At 28.8% G+C, this 19867-nt stretch overlaps 1 protein-coding gene across 1 annotated transcript in view; it reads left to right on the forward strand.

Moving 5' to 3' along the window:
- LOC123301688 (calpain-9-like) overlaps positions 1-19867 on the forward strand; it is a 161095-nt gene that overhangs the window by 86323 nt on the left and 54905 nt on the right. The window contains exon 3 of the mRNA XM_044884543.1: positions 17518-17689. Coding sequence (XP_044740478.1) covers positions 17518-17689 — 172 coding nt within the window. The remainder of the gene's footprint in view (positions 1-17517; positions 17690-19867) is intronic.

Consider the following 19867-nt stretch of genomic DNA (forward strand, 5'->3'; position numbering starts at 1 on the left):
CTATGGGAGTTAACTAAATTTTTTTACAGAAAATAAGCTTTAATTCGAACTAAGACACACAAAAATGATATCAATTAACGAAATATCGGGTTCAAAAATGTGAAAAATTGTACCATTTGTATGATCTCATATCTATGAATTATTTTCTGTGGTGTTATGTCCAGTCACTAGATTGCGCCCGATAAACCACATACATACACGATTTATTGTAATCAAAAATTGACTGTGATATTCCATCTCGGCCCAAAATCATATTTTAACACAAGTGGCCTGAAATTAGTTGTCCAATGAACCTAATATCATAGCGATCATTACTTTTTTTATGGATTTAATTTCGATTTAAATTTTATTTCCTTTAAAAACAAGGCCTCTTTTTCAAATACTTTTTAAGTGGTTAAAAATCGGTAACTATATGAGCTTGTAGCACTTGATAAATTTTTTATTCGAGTTATATGAATGCTTAAGGCTGTTGTCTCGCTATGGGCATAGTGTGAAAAAACTCTAATTTTATACTTATTAAGGATATTATAGTACAATTAAGATAAAAATTTGAAGTTGATTGACCGTCTCTAACTCGAGACAAATTAAATTGGGATAATTTTGTAGCTAGCATTTTTTTGTGAGCATAATAATTTGCCAATATGACTTAGATTTAAGTTTGCTTAAACCAACCCTAGTGGCTCTGTTGTCACATTAAGTGTAGCGAATTCGATTCCCCCACAAAAACTTTTAACTACTCATAGGGGGAAAACATTAACAAAAAGTTTTGTTAGCCTTCATAGATTATTTTTCGAACATGAACTGCAGCTTATGCTAGAACGATCATTTTCTCCACACATAAATGATGTGTTTTATAAACTTTTCAGATTCTGGTTATTATTTTTTTTCCAGTTTTTTTATTACCATTAAAAAACGGCTCAACTAATTCTGCTGAAAATAATCCCAGTCACGTGTTAATGTCATAACTGGTTTGCGAGATATTAAAACCGTGGAAATATGTAAAACTGAAGATTTTCAAAATAGGTCTTATTACATTAACTTCCTCTGGAAAATTAAAAAATTTAAAGAGCCTTTTAAAAATTTATAAAATATTTAGGTATGAAACACTTAAATTAAATCAAAACTCGTTGTATCATTTATCATTATGTTAAACTAAGTCGAGTTTATAATAAAATAAACAGACAGTCTCATGTGCGAACTTAACATTGAAACAATATTTTAAATTGTATAATTATGTCATGTATGTAATGTAATATATTATAATTTGAATTATATAAATAGTACAATAAATAAATTTTTATTCGTGCGAACAAGTCACAAATATATTCATAATATTCTATTCTATAGCTATGATTCAATCCTAGATATGCCATCATTTTGTTGTATTCAAATGACATGAAATATTACACATGATAGTTAGTTTATATATGGATTGTAAATAATGTTATGTGCTACTCTATATATTATGCAAATTAGGTTTTAGGTTTTTTAATGAAAACAGAAACCACTTTGGAATAATAGTTTTTAATTACACTATTAATTTGAAATACATGAAGACTACCGTTATATGGAGATTTCCATTTCGATAAAAACACATTAGTGAATTTTTTAGTTTTGTTTATTTAAAACAATTAAGATATTTTCTACTTCCTTGTACTTAGAAGAGGAAGTATTGAAAGAACGAAAAAAGTCGGTGTCGAGTTTTCAACTGAAATAACAAATTTGAGCATTGCTTTAAGCATTAACATGCGTTAACTTAAGGTTTACGCTTTCTAAGGTCACACGGTGCGTTAAAAGTCAAATTAAACGTACTTCAACCTCATTTTACTCTCTACAGAGGGTGATTTTTTTTTTAAAAATTTAATGGAACTGGATATTGGTAGCTAAATATTCCTTACAGTAAAAAAAAAACTTCTGTTTGAAAATTTTTTTCTTTTCACGCCAATATGTTTACTCTAAAACTCTTGAGAATTGGCTGGTTAGAAAATTTCTTGGTGAAAATATTTTTGCCTGAAAATAATTGAAATCAGGTGGTGAAAATTAAGGTCTAGCAAAAAAATTTTCTAACAACAGTTGCTTTCTTGAGGTAAAGAAAAATAATGTGCTGCAAAAAATATGTAGGTTGATTTATAAAAACCACGCTTATCCCTGTTAGGTCATGAAGGCGTTCCCGTATAATAAAAAGTAGGTATTGACTATATTTTCAGTCCACCTAAAAAGGTGTTCATTTCCGAAATATAAAGGACAAAACTTTTGAAAAATCACTTTGTATTCTTAAAAACGGGCATATAAATCAACACCCGTTAAAATGATCGCTCATGTGACCATAACCTTAGTTCTAGAATTTTAGATTTAAGAATGCTGTATAATATCTACTTGTGCATCGACTAGCTGTTTTATATTTTTCTGTTCATAGGGATACCGAAAGTTTTTAATTTCCTGATGTGAATAGAAATGTCCATTTTGATTGTCTCCGAATTTAGCATTAGAAGCGTACAAGGAAGTCATGGCATGTCCGTATCAGAATTTGTATTTTGATAATTAAAACAATTAAGATATTTTTTTGTTTGCTTTTTTCTAATTTACCGCTCTTGTCTAGATTAAATTAAATTTTTTGAAGGATTTATTTCCTGGTGATCAAAATTTATGAATGAGATTTAGGTTTTCTCACGTCATTTTGTTTACGAATTGTTTAATTACAACAAAGTTTTTTTGTAAATTGATAAATGATTTGGTTTTACTTCTCACTAAACTTTGAACAAATTTCCAAATTACTTACAATGAATTGGTTTTGAAAGAAAACTCGCCTATTTTTGATACATTTGTGATTATTCAATAAATTCCCTAGAATAACCATCATTTTTAAAATATAATCCAACATCAATAAAGAATAAATTAAAATTCTTCATCTCTAATTAAATAAAGTTTACTTAAATTTTTTTGATCAGAAGAAATTTGATTTACTATTGATATAAAAATTAATTGAAAGTAATATATATTGATTTCAAAAAATTTTATTACCATATTTCATAAAAAGACATTAAATGAATAATTTATGGAATTTTATGATTATGATTAAAAGTAGATGTTAATAATAATTTATGATTAATATTAAAAGTAAATTAACGTCAAAAATTATGATTATTATTGATACCTAATGATTAAGATGAAATTTATACATAAAGATTAATTACAATGATCGTTGATAAAATTATAACAATTTCAAAAGTAAAACAAATATTAATTTAAGATTTTGAAAATAGAAAATAACATAGAGAAATTAGTTTTTCCCAAGTAAAACAGAAAAGTAAAATAATATTTGAGTAGGCAAAGCTCAGAAAGTATAATATTTACAGAAACGAAAAGTATTTTACAAGAATTATAGTGATAATTTTGGGGTTTCAAACATAATAGCTTATATAAAAACGTGAAAAAAAACTTGTATTAAAAAGTGGCATACCTCACCCAATTTTGGAGCTAGAAAGTTGAAACAAAAACGAAATTTTTTTTATTAAAACTAATTTCTCAATGTGAATTTTAAATTTTCCAAATTCTTCCTTTTTCACGTAATTTTTTAGTTCAAAATGTCTATTGTCTGAACTATTACAAACCATTAATAAATAATAAATACAAATGCTGAAAATTCAATCTTATACATAATTTCAAATAATTTGTATAAATCGTTGTTTAAAATTAAAAATAAATTTCATCTTTGATTTTTTGATTGATTTATGTAAATTGAATTTTAATTCGATTAATAACTTTTAAATAAATTATAGTGTCTTAAATTTAAGATGATTAACTTTCTAATTTTAAAAACTATACAAGAAATATTAATTGCGTTTTATTGAATAAGGGACAGAATTTCGAAACAATAATATATCTCTCGATTCTTATCGTCTTGCTCATATTTACGTAAAAAAAAATCTTGACTCACAATAAAAAAAAATGACACTACCTTGACAACAGCTTCTCAAATTTCAAACCGTTCTGAAATGATGACGGATCATAGTATATTTGAAATGAATTTCCATTTCTTCGACATCGTTCTGTAAAAATTAATATAAACAAGTGAAAACAAAGAATTGACTGAGTTAGTTATTGAAATACCATGTATAGGCAGTGTTGATGACGCAATCGTTTGTTTTTTGACGACACGTAAGTAGAGAAAGATATATACTTTTAGTTAGCCACACATTCATAACTGATATTCCCATACTATCAAATTTGCATCTAATGTGCGCCCTCGTGAATAAACAATGATGTTTACAAAAAAAAGTTTCAAACAAAAGTTGTTAGCTTTTTTATAAGGACCATTTTTTCCATTTAAACTATTGTTTTATCTCTAACGGTTTACAAGATGAGTCCTACGGACCCAAGAACTAATTGTCCTATGTTGCTCATTTACGTACTCGACCTTACTTTTATGTACTGAGACCGCTGTAAAAATTTCAACTTCATATTTTTTGGTTTTTGAGTTATCGTGATGACGACAGACAGACAGACAGACAACCGAAAATTCACTAGCTAGGTAATTTTATGAACACCTATACCAAAATTTTGTTCATAGTTTCAATATTTTTAAGCGGGACTAAACTTAGTATATCTTGGTATATTTCATATACATGGTATAATAAAGCATACTTTTGAATTTGTGCTTTCAATTTTCAATTAGATTCTTTCTTTAGAACTCTCATAGAAACTTAGATTTTTCAACCGGTAATTTTCTGTTTACAGTATGGTATGTTTGTAATTGATATGAATAATATAAGTAAACATGAACGCTTGCGACCATGTAAATATCAGTTATTTAAATATTTATTTAAGAATTGTCTATTACAAATTATATTTTGTATGACAACAATAATTATTATTATTGTAATTATTGAAGGGAATTTACCGTTAAACTAAAATATTTTCATTTGTAATATAGTATTTCATATAATATAATGTGGTTTGTATTATATTATATATATTTACAATTAATTATATATATGTTTTGTTGTTCCTTGCTAATTGTGTTCTTGAAATTACTAACGTAAAAGTATTACTTAGAATTCATATGAAATCGTTGATACATAAATTTGAAATCGTTCCAAAACCGTTAATGAAATACTTCACGCAAAATATGATCTTTTTGGACCTTGCTCCCTGTCTTTGTCAATCAACAGGACTGACATTAAAATTGCAAAAATGTAATACTGCTCCCATCCTTCATTTTTACATATTTTGAAAGCTTTAATTTTAATAACGGTGTACATACAGATTTTGTAAAAAAACAACTTTTTAATTAACGTAGATTCTTCGCATGGTGGGTCTAAACCGATTTTCCTATCTATTAGTTTAAGTATTCTGTTTTTTAAACTAAGAATTTATCCATAGTTTTGTCTATTTTGAGTTAATTGTATTCATTTGTGTTCATACCAACATAGTTTCTACGTCAGCTTGTTTGCAAATGGTTTAAGATTAATACATCTTAATTTTTGAAACACAGATGAACTTCATAAAGCTATAAAGGTTCTTTTTAACCCCGAAATAAAAAATAGGGTGTTATAATTTTGATCGCTATGTGTTTGTGCCTGTCTCTTTCTCTATCTGTCTGTCTGTGGCATCGTAGGAACAAAACGGATGATTCAATTTTTTTTTTGTTTCGTTTGAAAGGTAATTTAATGGAAAGTGTTCTTAAGAAAGGTAGTTAATTTAATGGAGAGTGTTCTAAGATATGTATCAAGTGCTAGTTTAGGATTCCGTACCCAAAAAATTTGTCGGGTTTTTTAAATTTATGTTCTATAAAAATACCAAGGTTGCTCATAAAAATATTTCATATATCTCATAGACAAAATGTAAGTAATACTGGTAGAGAGTCCATTCATAGACAAAACTTAAAATAATTCTGGTGGAGACGCTGATCCCATTTACTTTTATTTCAAACTGAATGAACTGAAGTGCATTGTTTATGAAAATTCCTACAAGAACTAGACAAACCCGATTATTGTTTAACAACTCGCAACAGAACGAATTATTTCACTTACCTATTTTACAAAATCAGATAGTTTGTGACCAAAATTGTATAGTTCTCAATATAATTATTATTATATCTCAATATAATAAATTTTTAATAATGTGTTCAAATCAAAATTACGTTCGTAGATATATCATGCCAAATTTGGAAGGTTTTATTTATAACAAATAAAAAAAAATTCAAATATGGGTTAATTGGTAATATTATTTTGTAAAAAAATATTTTCTCTGCAGGCATTAGCAAAAAAAGTAACGATTACGAAGAAATAATGATTATCTAGTGTGAGAAATTAAAAAAAAAAAAAAAATTAATTGAATTAGGTCTATAATGTTATGCGAGCGTGGATCACAATTATATTATTTTTAGCAAATATAGATTTATATCCGTATTTATATCAAAAATGGTATTGATTTTATTAACTGGTTTTTCATTCAATATATCATCAATTCTAGTATTTTAAGTTATTACGGTTTCGTAATTCTTAGGTATACAGCATGTCTAATTATAAACAATCCATCTGAAAATTTCTTCATCGGAGGTTTTTTTCGGAAAAATGATTAAAGTAAAGGTTGTTCTACTCGGAGAAAAGCATCTTACTAAGGCCTGAAATTACATTTTACTTTCAGATTTTTATACCTTGCATATTACATACTAAGTTTAGTACCAAGTTTGTAACGCTTAAAAATATTCATGCTATGAACAAAATTTTGGTATAGTTGTTTATAAAATCACTTAATTAGTCCATTTTGTCTGTACGTCTGAATTTAAAGGTAAAAATGAAAAATTTTAATATTTTTTAAGCCGGAAAAAATTTAAATATTTTTTATTATTTCTGTACAAATTTCGTGGCAATAAATCGTCTTATACATATTTCAAGGGATTATTACACGCCATAAAATTATAGTAATACGATTTGAACATATTTACATACATACTTAATATGATAAAGTATAATGTGTTACCTACATATCGTGAAGAGATTATTTTACAATAATGACCTAGTAGCATGCATGGCTTAACCCTCAGTCAACAGAACGGCAGACATTACATATCATAATAATAACAAATATACTTTGTACTTTTATAAGTTTAATATTCCGTTTTAAATTAAAAATATAAACTCAACCGCAAATATCTAATATAATTTCTTGGTGAAACATTCTTTTATACAATTCCGATGCAAACTTTTTAGCTCGGGTCACAATCCAATGGTTCTTCCAAATCATTTTTAGTTGGTAGTAATTTCTGTCGTTATCAAACTTTAACCAAAGAAATTTAAGACTTAAACCCAGTTGGATAAATTTAATCGCTGCGGTCTTTCAATTCTCCAGCCCCTGCACTTCAATTTGTGAAAGGTTTAAAAAATGCCAATGGAGAGCAGAAAGCTCGGCGTTTCACTAAACTAAAGATCACAAAAAAAATAAAAATTAATAAAAAGACTGCGGTCGTGGGACCCCCGCTAGGAACGAAATTTCTTAAGAACGCTGTTCAAAAACAAATTTAAACGTTAAATAAATACTATGCAATTTTTTTAACTTACTTTTCTAATCTGTATTATACATGTTTTTGATTGCTTACCTAAATAAACCTATACACAGAATAGTAATAAACTAGGTTTGTGTCAAGTAGATAAACATATAGTGGTTGCCATGGATATGGCTCACACACAATCACACACAGCATATCGCACATGCTTACGTGATGATTTCTAACAGTTTTCTCACCAAGGCAAGCCACGTTAAAGAACTTCGTTACAAAAACTTTTACAGAGACATGAAACTTTTTAAAATGGCGATACAGAGAATGCTTATCTCGAATGCTTGTTTTTTAATCATTTATAAATGTTCGTTTCTTTATAAAGAGAAGTTTTTACATTTTTCAACATAATAATATAAATTATTTTTTTATTTTAAAAATTTTATTTGCGTCTTTACAAAGAAAAAAACGATGTATTTAGAAAAAGTATTTTTTTAATTCAATTACATATTGTATTGAAAATATCTCAGTTACAATTAAAAAATTGGGTAAGGCTTACACTTATTAGTCCATATTAGAAGAATAGTATTCGTCTAAATTTCGATAATTTCGATATGTAACCAGTGGAAACATATGATATCACATAAAGTGTATGTATAAGTATGTATTTCATGAAGAACACATTCTTTTGATGAAATGTGCAACTACACTAAGTGATCACAACATACAGATATGACACTTTTATTTAAGAATATTTAGTAAAAACAATTTTTTTAACGCCGGAAACCTCCAACTATGGCAGGAGAACAACACAATTGCACTATATATATTATATACATTAAACCTATTCATTACATTATAATAAAATGTGCACGCATAATGTAAAAATAAAACAAAAAAAACTTCGACCTAGTTATGTAAAACAAAGATATTTATATTGAATCAATAATTGTAATATATAATTGTCTTTGTTATACAAATGTATGGTATTGTTTTCTCATCTGAATGTACCAATATAATAAAATTATCAAATATTTCAAATTTATATCCGGTAACATTACATCAGGCAGAAAAGTCAAACTGAGATGACTTCTTACAACGCAACCCAATAACAGAGTCATTTATTTTCTTTTCAAATTTGTGATCAAAATTAACCTAGCTCTAATAGGTTTCAAAAATATGGAGTCCTGGTCCCAAAATTAAGCACATCAGTGATAGCTAGCGAAAAATGACATCACAGCTGAAAAGAATGACCCAAAATTAGTGAGTTTCAAAAAAAATTCCAATATGATCGAATCAAATTTGCCTGTGTTATCAAAGAAATCGAATTTTTTAACTTTATGACGTCATCAGAATCCAAAAGAATTAATTTTGCTCTATCACATTCAAATTTTATCCAATTTTGATAAACCAAGTATGTAATCTCACTAAATTTGGTTTATATTTTTCAAATCTGAGCTAAAAATTAACCTAGCTCTAATAGGTTTCCAGAATGTGGAGTCCTGGTCCCGGAATTAAGTGATAGCTAGATCTTCAGTCAGTATGGTCTTAAGCAAAGGCATTAAACATTAGTAGGAGGGGCGTATTTTTTGTACTGTTAATAGAAAATGAAATTATTGTACAGAAAAAGAAAATTCAGCGACAATTCTTCGTAAGATAAAATATTCCATCAAGGGCAACGCGATGCATTAATACCGAGCATACATTCAGAGTTTAGAAGGATAAATGATAACACAATTACACTGTGAAAGCTCAGATCCTGTTACAAGAAGATTTACCCTAAAGATGATTTCTAAACCAGCTTCGGAACTAATAGCTAGGGACGAGTCGATTGCCTTTTTACTATCCTATCTAATAACATGGCTAAATTGAACTGATTGAATTGACCATGACGACCACTCAGTTATTATGACTGGTCTATAATTGTAATACTATTTTTTTACTGAGTAAAAGTATTAATATTCAAATGATATTAAATACAAAATATGTTATATTAACTTTTTATTCTCAAGTCTGATATCAAATAATAGGGCATGATGTGAACATAAAAACTGTAAGTTACATGAAAGTTAGTTCAGCCGCTTAAAAGTTCTGAACTCTTTCATCGGGTTGGATGAAATCGCATTGTATGGATTGCATTTATGACTTACATTGAAAATTTAATATTATTGTCTCACAAATTTAAATTAATAATTATAATAATTTAAATTTGAAAAATATTATTTGTGCAATTTGATTTCTTATTTTCACAGTTTTTTATGCATTCATTTTAATTAATAAGTGTTTTTCAAAATTTTTTTTGACATTTTCTATAACATTAACATGTAAAGAATTGCAAATTAGTCATAACAGCCTCCTTTAACTTGAAAATTTTTCACTGGAAGCGTTAGCATCGATTTTATTGTCCCTACCATGACTACGCACACAACGAATAGCATAATTTTAGCCCTCTACATTAACTTCTTTTCAAAATACAGCACTTATTTTTACCTACCTTCATTTAGCAAGAAAAAATTAACCTAGAAATATAATCGTTTCAAAGTAGTTACATTCAATTAATTTAGATGATTAGCATATTTATTTTCAATTAAAATTTTTCATATGTTTTTTAAGTAAACAAAAAATTATTTTCCAACAAATAAGTTAATTAAAATCAATCATTGTGGGAAAAAACTTAAACATAATAAGTTACTTCCCACATTGTACGACGGTAGACATATTAATTTATACACATTATACATGCGATATTCAAAGATATATTATTATTAAATGATTACTGACTCTTGGATGACACCAATTTCCAAATACCAAAACACTATAATGATAATAATATCAAATTATACAATATAAAAACCAAAACAATTAAATTTCAATAAATATTATAAAGTATGGATTATTCAGTTTTATATCATTCTTTATAAACCTTTCTCCATATTTCCTGTTCATTTTGTTTTTAGAAATACTATAGATAGTTAGTATAATGTATACTTAAGGATGTTCCAGCATGGTATTTGCAGTTTCTATGTTAAAGCAATGGTACAATTTTTTTTTCGACAGAATTTAACGAAAAATTAAATTTAAGAATTTAATAATGCTTACTATTAATTCCCAAAGTTTCAGAAATTTTGACCGTTTAAAATGGGAAATAATTATGCCAACGTCCCAATTTCGATCAATTTACGTCAAAATTAATATCTCGAAAGTGAAAATTAATTTCTAAATTTTTTTTTTAGAATTGTATTGTATAAACATTTTTTTCTACTTTTTCTTCAATATATAATAATATCATAAAAAATAGTTGGAGAGACCGGACATTTTACATGATTTAAATGGGACATGACATTCAAAATCGCGAACTTTGTCTTTAAATATCTCGCGATCTAAACGGTCAAAAATTATGAAATTTTAGGAATTCATAAATAAAGCTATTATAAACCCGAGAAAAAAAATTCGGCCAAATCTGTCGAAAAGTGATTTCATGCTGGTACTACCTTAAGAAATATGTCAGTGTTTTTTTGTAATTTTGTAATAATATTACAATTAGTATTTTTAATTTCTTAATAGATATAAGATACTGAATATACTGTACAGTAGATAAAGGGCTGATATCCATTTTTATGTAAACATCCTCAATAATCATTATTGTGAAAAGGTCTGCTAGAAGCGGTTAAAATTTTTGCGGTAAAAATCTGAATTTTTGTGTGCATATTTGACATTCACAAAATCCTGTGAGGAGTTCTGTAAAAAATTGTTAAATTTAACTTTAACAGTCTAGGGCCCGATATTCCGAAAATGCCGAGGCCTTGGGAAGTTTATTTTTGACATAACAAAACAAAATTCGAACAAAACTTAATTTTATAAGATATATTTTCTTCTTTTTAAGTTTTGGTCTATCTCTTGTCGAAACATAAATAGTTTTCTTTCGACTCAAATTTTTTTTTCTAAAATTCAACTTATGCGGTACGAATTCGAAATGGAGCTCAAAAATATGATGACTGCAAGTGTCGAACAATAAAGCATCCATATAAAATTATACTCATTCTACGCCAATGCGTCTTATTTTCGAATTCAGTCGAAAGAGGTGTTTTCGAGTCCTGTCGTAAGATTAAAAAAATTTGCAACTGCGAAGCACGTTTTTCACGTTTTTTTTCCAAAAACACACAAATATCTCAAAAACTTAACATAATAAATCACAAGATAGAAAAGTTCTTCAGACTCTACTCCAAATTTATTTAAAAATACCGACCATAAGAATATGTAACATTGAATGACTTGATACCTTGCGTGATTTAAATTAAAATTTAATTTCAAATTGTAATTCTTTAATTAAAAGTTACCTATACTAAACATTATGGAGTACAAACTTGTCTAACCGCCACAAAACTTCTGTGTACAAAAGGCAATTTTTCAGATAATTTAAAGTTTTAAAATTGGTTGCTAAAATTGAAACAGTGTATTTTATCGCAGCCATAATACAAATTATTTTTTTAAACGATACTTACATTTTCATATTAAACTATGCTTATATGTACCTACACATATTCGCCTATATATGGCATTAAGATGTTTTGTTTCTGAAAAAGTGTATTCATATAATTAGTGAGTTTTTTCATGCGTTGATCGTTATATCCGACATGTCAGCTCATAATTCCAATGTGTTTTGATCTCTGTAGCCTATATGTCATTATAGCCGGTGTTGCCACAGCCGATACATTCGTTTATATGTATATATTGGAATTCGGTCAGGTGATGAAGAAGACACTCAGCCTCTCAAAATAATTGAAAAGCTAAAATAATCAGCGAAATAGGTATTAGAATGAGACTTATGGTTTAAGTGTACGCAACTCGTTAACTTAGCTTCGACAACTTAATCTTATCTTACTGTCATTAAACAAATATTTACAAATCAATGGTAAGTCACTTTTCTACATGTATGCAAATTTTACTGATTTACGCCACTCAAAATTTTAGAGTACAATGGTTTCCTATCATTTTCCAAAATTTTGCAAAAATAGGGCTATGAGATGCTCTTAAATGTTCCAAATTCGAATATTATCGAGGTATGAAGTCAACATACAGAGGTAAACACCATAAAAGTAAAAAAAAATGTTAATGAAAACAGCCATACTAAATGCAATTTACAATCATGTTGTATAATAATAAATATCTAAAAAACAACAAAATTAATGAATTAAACTAATAAATAAATAATCTAATATAAATTATTCCACACGTTATAATTTAACAATTTATTATATCAAGGTGGGCTCTGACATTTAATAATAATAACATTATATTATATAAACACATCTTTTTATGTATATTTTATATTTTGAAAAGCTAAATACATATTATACTGATTATTTTATTTTATTTATATTTATACAACTTTTTACATTTAAAAAAAAAGTAGAAAATTTTTCTCTGTATAGATAGATATTTCTTTCTTCAAACAATCATAAACTATTATTTTCTATACATAAAGATTATACAAAGAATTAGTACACTCAAATACAATTTCTTTGAGTAAATTCTCATTCATAATCGTGTCAATATACAGACTAACCAAATTTAACAAAAAATCTTAGGTTAGATTACGCAAGGAAGCGCTAGAAGAAATGAAATTAAATTAGAATTGATTTAGAAGTAAATATTTTGCGATCAGTTTGAACTTTTCTACTTCCATTAATTCAAAAGTGACTTTAATAAGCTTTAGAATATTCTCGACATTTGATTTATTTCACTTGAGTGAAGGTTAGTCCATTCCATGTAATGATGTCATTTGCGAGAGAAGTTTTTTCATTTATTCACACTGAATGTGTATTCCAGTTTCCTTCTGAAAAAATCTGCAGAGATACTTCCTTGTTAGCTCAATTGGTTAAGACGTTACCAATTCCGTCCTCGGTATGCTTAGGGTAGCGGGTTCGATTCCCGCCGTCGCAACAAAATTAATTTAATTAATAGTTGTGATGGGTTGGATATAGTGCATGGTATATGCATGAAAGAGGTCCACTCAGCCTCTAAAATTGAGGAGCTGATATAGAAATTTTCAGCGGAAAGGTAGTAAAACACATATATGGTATCACAATGGGCTCTATAGCCTAAGTGTGTCCTTCGTGGACAGCCAATATAACCTAACCTAACTTAACCTAAGAGCTTTTGCATCTTACGTATCTTACCATAGCCGGTATTCCCTTTTTTTGGTCCAGAACCCTAAGAAATGGTTGTGTTTAACGAAGTACATGCTACTATTAAGTTTACTCCAATTTGTTAGTCTGCGGTGCACTTCAAAATGTTATTGGAGTTTACTTCAGATGAATTTAGCGCTTTGAGCGCAACCTGACTTTCTGATTTAAATTGCTTTATTATTGTTTTTCCGGTGAAGGATTTCGGTTTCTCATTTATTTATGGCATACACTTCAGCTTGGAATAACTAAGTTTGACCCTTTTCAGTGTGTTTATTTATAAGGTGCTTGTCTTTTCTTGATGAAACAATTTTTTCCCCATTTTTTTAGTAGCATTGTCGATTGGCATGAGCGATCCAAAAGTAATTAGCCAAAAATAACTGGATCAATTTTTTGTACCCATAACTGTGCCTAGATTCATTTAATATCCCTAGTATCAAATACTACATTGGTTTATTATATGCGTTTGTTGCATGCATATGCTGCACATAACGAATATGTTTGAAGTGCTTCTTTGTTGAATGCTGCTTCATAACAAAATATAGTGGTGCTGCATGTTTGTTATACTGTTTGTAATAATATTACCTTTTTGCATATGTGATATTTTTATTAAGTATATTCTGTTTGTGTATAAGGTTGCGTCATTATGTATGTATCGGATAAACTGGATAGACTTTCAAAGGTAAGTAAAGCGAACATTAGTTAGTTATGTTTACTTCAAAGAAACGGCACTGGGTTTTAAAAGCCCTTGAATAAATAAATGGATATTAAGTAACTTACTATGATTTCCATTTCCACTTACAATACTGTTCAAGTATATGAACGAAATGTCTAATAAGAAATAATTATTTGTCGACGCGAAATTTATCTCATGATCTTCTGCAATACAGACTTAATGCTTTCCTCCAGAACAGATTGCAACTTGAAAGAGCAAGGTTTCTGTAAAAAGTAAATATACAAAAAATTCAAAAAGTGTCCAAAAACCGTCTGGTAAAGTGGAGACTAAAAAAAGAAACATCCTAGCCGTGTCAAGATTCCAACCCTTCTTGTTATCTGAAACAAACAACTATAATGATTTATAATTAGTAAGAATATCGCCACAGACTTGATGACATCAGCAGTTATCGAAATACCTGAATCTTCAGTTGCCATTATCGATGGAGTATCGTAACCATAGTCATCAAACACAGTCTTTAGCTTTGTCCATAATTCTGCTGAACTCTTGGCCTCCTTGATGTGCGCGTACCAAACTGAATCTATCGTTAATATTAACTTCGCCTTTGTTTTTGCGTCGTCTGCCGGTTTTACTTATGTGCTTTTCTATTCTTTCCAGTACCAACACATTTTCGATCGCAAAACACCACTCGTCAAAATTCTCCGTGCCTTTTAAAATGGGCAAACTAGTAATATATTTCTAAGACATTACACTACTTATCTTGTTTCATAACGAAAAAAAAAAGCTGAAAAACCGTAATTAGTTACTCTTTGCATTATTTATCTGAAATTACTTTACTATTTATCTATTTATTTCACAAAGAATAAAAAACTGATAAATTGAAATTTAGCCCATAACCTGATAAAAAAAACACGTCGTAATTCTATAAGAAGACTTTAATAAACAATTTTCAATTTTGATGAAATTATGCAAACATATTATAGATCTGTAGTTAATTACAAGTAGGTAAATCCGTTTTCAAGAACATCCGCAAAATTTCTGAGCAAACGATAACAAAGTTTGAAACTTATTTTACTCATGGCGTAACAAATAAAATAAATAAGATATTTTATAAATTAAGATCATTACTATGGTGATGATAGTGTACAGTACATTTTATTTATGCAATACAAATATTTTTGTTCTATACTCTAAGCACATGAATAAGTGGATACAGGTGTGCAATGCTCATCATTCTTCGGAAGAGACTAGAGAGTGAATACCTACTCCTTAGTGTAGTACCTACCTAGCATCGCAGTGGTAGGTAGCAATAATTTTATCTGTACTTACTTATTACCAAAACACCCGCCTTATGTTCATCATCTGTAATATATTTTAAAATTCAACATGCGAAATGTTTAGTTTTTAATCTTATGATGTGTGGTAGAATGTATATTTACAATCTGTCCAAAACCATTCTTAAGTTTTTGTTATTTCAAGGAAACGTGAAAAATTAAACACAACTGTGGGTAAGGAAACCCAAAACAGATATAGCTTGAGTTCGTTTACTAACTATCTCTTCGATTTCTGACTTTGTTTTTTATTTTGTTTGATAACCCTTCCGTTAAATTATAGTATTTTTCACGTTACTAGTAAAAAAAAATGTTTTTTATTTTTAATGCTAGTCAAAGAAACCAAAATTATACTTAATATAATATTCAGAATAATTCTGGTCAAATTCAATCACACCGACATTCGATTCCTGTTTACTCATCGACTCCCGATAATAAGACCGTTGATGCCATATAGTGATAAACAGCAGCAAGAGTAAACTTTATCAGAGTAATTTTATTCTTTGTCCTCCATTATTTTTTCTTTTAATCTTGCAATTGTGTCAGACCTGGACTAGTGTCCAATTACTAATAAATCAACTACTACAATTACTATTTGGTTATTTGCTTGCTTATTTTTATCTCATATAATGCTTTTTTCTGTGACGCGATGCCAAGACCGCCCGGTATCCTGAAAGTTAATGCGAGTATGCAAGTAGATTCTATACTAAATAATGTACAGAATTCGAAGGCTGCTTTATTTCCCACGGAAATGAAGTAAAGTTGTTATTTAGAGGGCTGGCTTATCTGGAGCAAGTTGGTGGAAGAATGTACTTGTAAGCATGCAAGTACATTTTATACTAAATCATGTACCCAATTCGAAGGCCACCTTATTTTCCAAGGATTACACGTAAAGTATGTATTTAGAGTATTGGCTTAACGAAAACAAGTGGTTGGAAGAACAGCAAGTGGTGAATTTGTATTTATAGTTGGCATATTACAAGTGGTATATACAAGGGATAAATGTGGCAAGAAACGCCCGTTTACGTTCTCTAAAGGAACCAATAGTTCTTTAAATGAATCAATGATTCACTAAAAGAATTACTTAGTAATTTCATTGAATTGAATCACTATGTCGCGAGCGAAGCCACGGACAAAAGCTAGTAATAAATAATAATACATTTCACCACATAAAAACACCGTATAATATTGACTTGTTCTTAAATAATCCTAAATTATACAAATTTATGGTTATGTGTATCCACTGTACTGTAATAATTGTAAATGTTAATAATAAAGGGTTGTGTTTGTATAATCTAAACTCAATAATCTACATGGTACATTTTATAATAATAGTTAAGTTCAAACAAACAGTGTTCAAATATCTAATGACTTGTGAATGAATCAATGTGATTTATAAAGTAGTTGAGGTTAGTTGTTGTTATTGCTTGCTTTTCAGTTTAACCTCCATTTATGCGATAATAACTTGGTTGTATATAAAAAGACTTTGTTAAAAAAACCTTCTTTACTTTAATATATTGAATATTCGAAAATAAATTCCTTGGTAAGTGTGCATCCATAATGGCCGGAAAAAATGATCAAAAGTGGAAAAGTCGGGAAACAGCACCGATTTGAATGAAGCTTTTTGTAACGTGTTAATAGGACCCCAAGGAATATTTTGCTAACTTAATCCAGTCAGAAAAGGGTATAGTTGGAGCCTTTAATCTCTCGTTTATCGAAGCACCTTGCATAAATTCTTAGGATAAAGTTGAACAGTGACGATGATTACAGTGACGATGAACTGTATTCCTTTTATAAACGATATTAATTCCATTTTTTTTCTTGCAGATGTTGGACAGTAGAACGGCCAAGATGTTCACAGTCAAATTATGCGGCAGTACGACGTGCGTGTCGAGAACGTGGTGCATTATTTGAAGATCCTGATTTTCCCGCTGGGCCAAAAGCATTATACCATCATAAAAAACCTGCATTACATCCAATTGTATGGATGAGACCACATGTAAGCATACTGATGTTTTTACTATTAATCGGAAAAAATAGACCGAAAATTTTATAGACCCGGAGTATTGTTGTAATTACCAGAAGTTGGCTGGGTCGAGTTTGTTGGGTAGTTAGTTGGGTTCTGAAGTCTTTAGTCCTTGCGTTCAAAAATGGGACGCTATTATAGAAAATTTTTCGGTCTAATTCTTCCTAAATCCGTTTTTATTTACTGTAAATTCACCACTTAAAAATCATAAAAATTCGATAAAAATCTTAATAAAATTTTTATGAAAATATTGTTTGATTTTTTCTTTTCGACTTGCACAAAGCTTCAGAACCAAAAAGTTTATTCTTCTTAAAGGTACTCGTTATGTCAATAAACCACAAATTATGTAGAAACTTAAACCAATTTGAACCATAATTTGTCAGTAGTTTTGTATTGGTATATTTTGTTTGTTTTTTCTTAACTTTATGAGTATTTGAAGTCCACTTCTATAGTAATTTTAAAAAGTATCAATTTTTCTTCTCACTTCTTAAAAACAAATTCTCACACCAATTATAAAAAATGATTGATTGACTTTATAAATGCTATCTTGTAAAACTTGTGTTTAAACCATCAGCTGATTTTGTTACCTATATATTTTGTTATTTTTTTAATAACAATTGATATGTTGTTTGACCTGACCCGATCACCTTTATATGAGTATGTAATATACTTGACCTGCTTCACTCTACACACACATAAATATATATACAAATAGTATAAAACCCGCTTTATCAGTTTCATTAACATGTAATGTACTATACGTGTGTAAACAGGTTGTATTTTTTAGAACCATACATAAAAAAAAATGCATATATCCGAACGTCCACATTTTTTGAAGTCGCTTAAACACAAGCAAGGTTCCTTCGTCACAGTAAACAATTAGTCGTAATATCCCACTAATAGTACCTATAATTATAATATATCCTAGAGGATAATGTACTACTATACTAGCAGTATAGTACTTTAAATCGAAATTGAACACATAATAATTATATCAATCGCCAAAATACTTGGTTCACTGGAAACCTTATAAGGGCCCCGTATTAGGCTGGCATATAATGTGTCAATTAAGGAAAGCATCCTTTTCTAAATACAGGTTGTTGAGATTTTGTAGGAAAACTAGTATTTTTATGAATATTTCCAAACGTCTGCTTAGCAAAATTGAAAATTTGACAGTCTGAACTAAGGATTCTTCAACACGATTAAAAGCTGACGGTAATATATTACGAAAATAAGCGATAGAGATATGTGTGATCCTTCGCCACGTTTCGAGACAAATCTTTAGAGGCACTGATTTAATTTCAAGGCGATATTGACTACCAAATTTCCAAGTTTTCTTACCAACCAAACTTTTATTTAACTTGCAATGTATGTATATATGTATGTTTGTCCGGGTGGAATTTCGCAACTCAATTTTGAAGCAGATATCATTCAGTCAACCCAAGACCTGAAATGTTGCATGCGCGCTTAGTTTGGATGTCAATGCATAGTAAGGTAAGTGGCGTCCTAATTTTCTCATCGCTTACACCATATTTGAAATATATCTTCTTTTTTTTTTTTTGGTCTTAAATTAAAAATTTTATAAACTTTTTAAGGGACAAGCTTTTATTGTATTATAAAGTAAAAAATAATTTTTTCTCATGCGCGACTATTTGTAAAAGCTTAAAGCACTCAATATCAACAATGAATTGAAAAGTAAGTAGGTATTTGAAGTGGATGAGGCGCTCCGATTCATTCTTGATATTTTAAAATGACCACCTCAAGTTTTTACAAATAGCCGTGTATAAGTGACTTATCGAAAAATTATTTTCTACTTTCTAGTACAATAAAAGCTTGTCGCTTAAAAATTATTGTATATTATCCCGGTTATAAATGTATTGACAAATTGTCATTATTTTAACGTAATCTACCATTTGATGAAATCCTGTTATTATAAGTTAGAGCAGCCTGTAGATCAGCATCTTCGTCGCCACTATTTTAAAGTCTTATACATATATCTAGAAATACAACCTGTTCAATCTATGTACACTATGTACACAGACACACACAACTAACAACATTCTTAAGATAACATAAATAAAATATCCGCTATATTAATGACTCGTCTTGCTTACACATCAACTTATGATATGATGGTATGAAGAATTAAAT

This window comes from Chrysoperla carnea, chromosome 5 (genome assembly GCF_905475395.1).
Source record: "Chrysoperla carnea chromosome 5, inChrCarn1.1, whole genome shotgun sequence".
NCBI lineage: Eukaryota > Metazoa > Arthropoda > Insecta > Neuroptera > Chrysopidae > Chrysoperla > Chrysoperla carnea.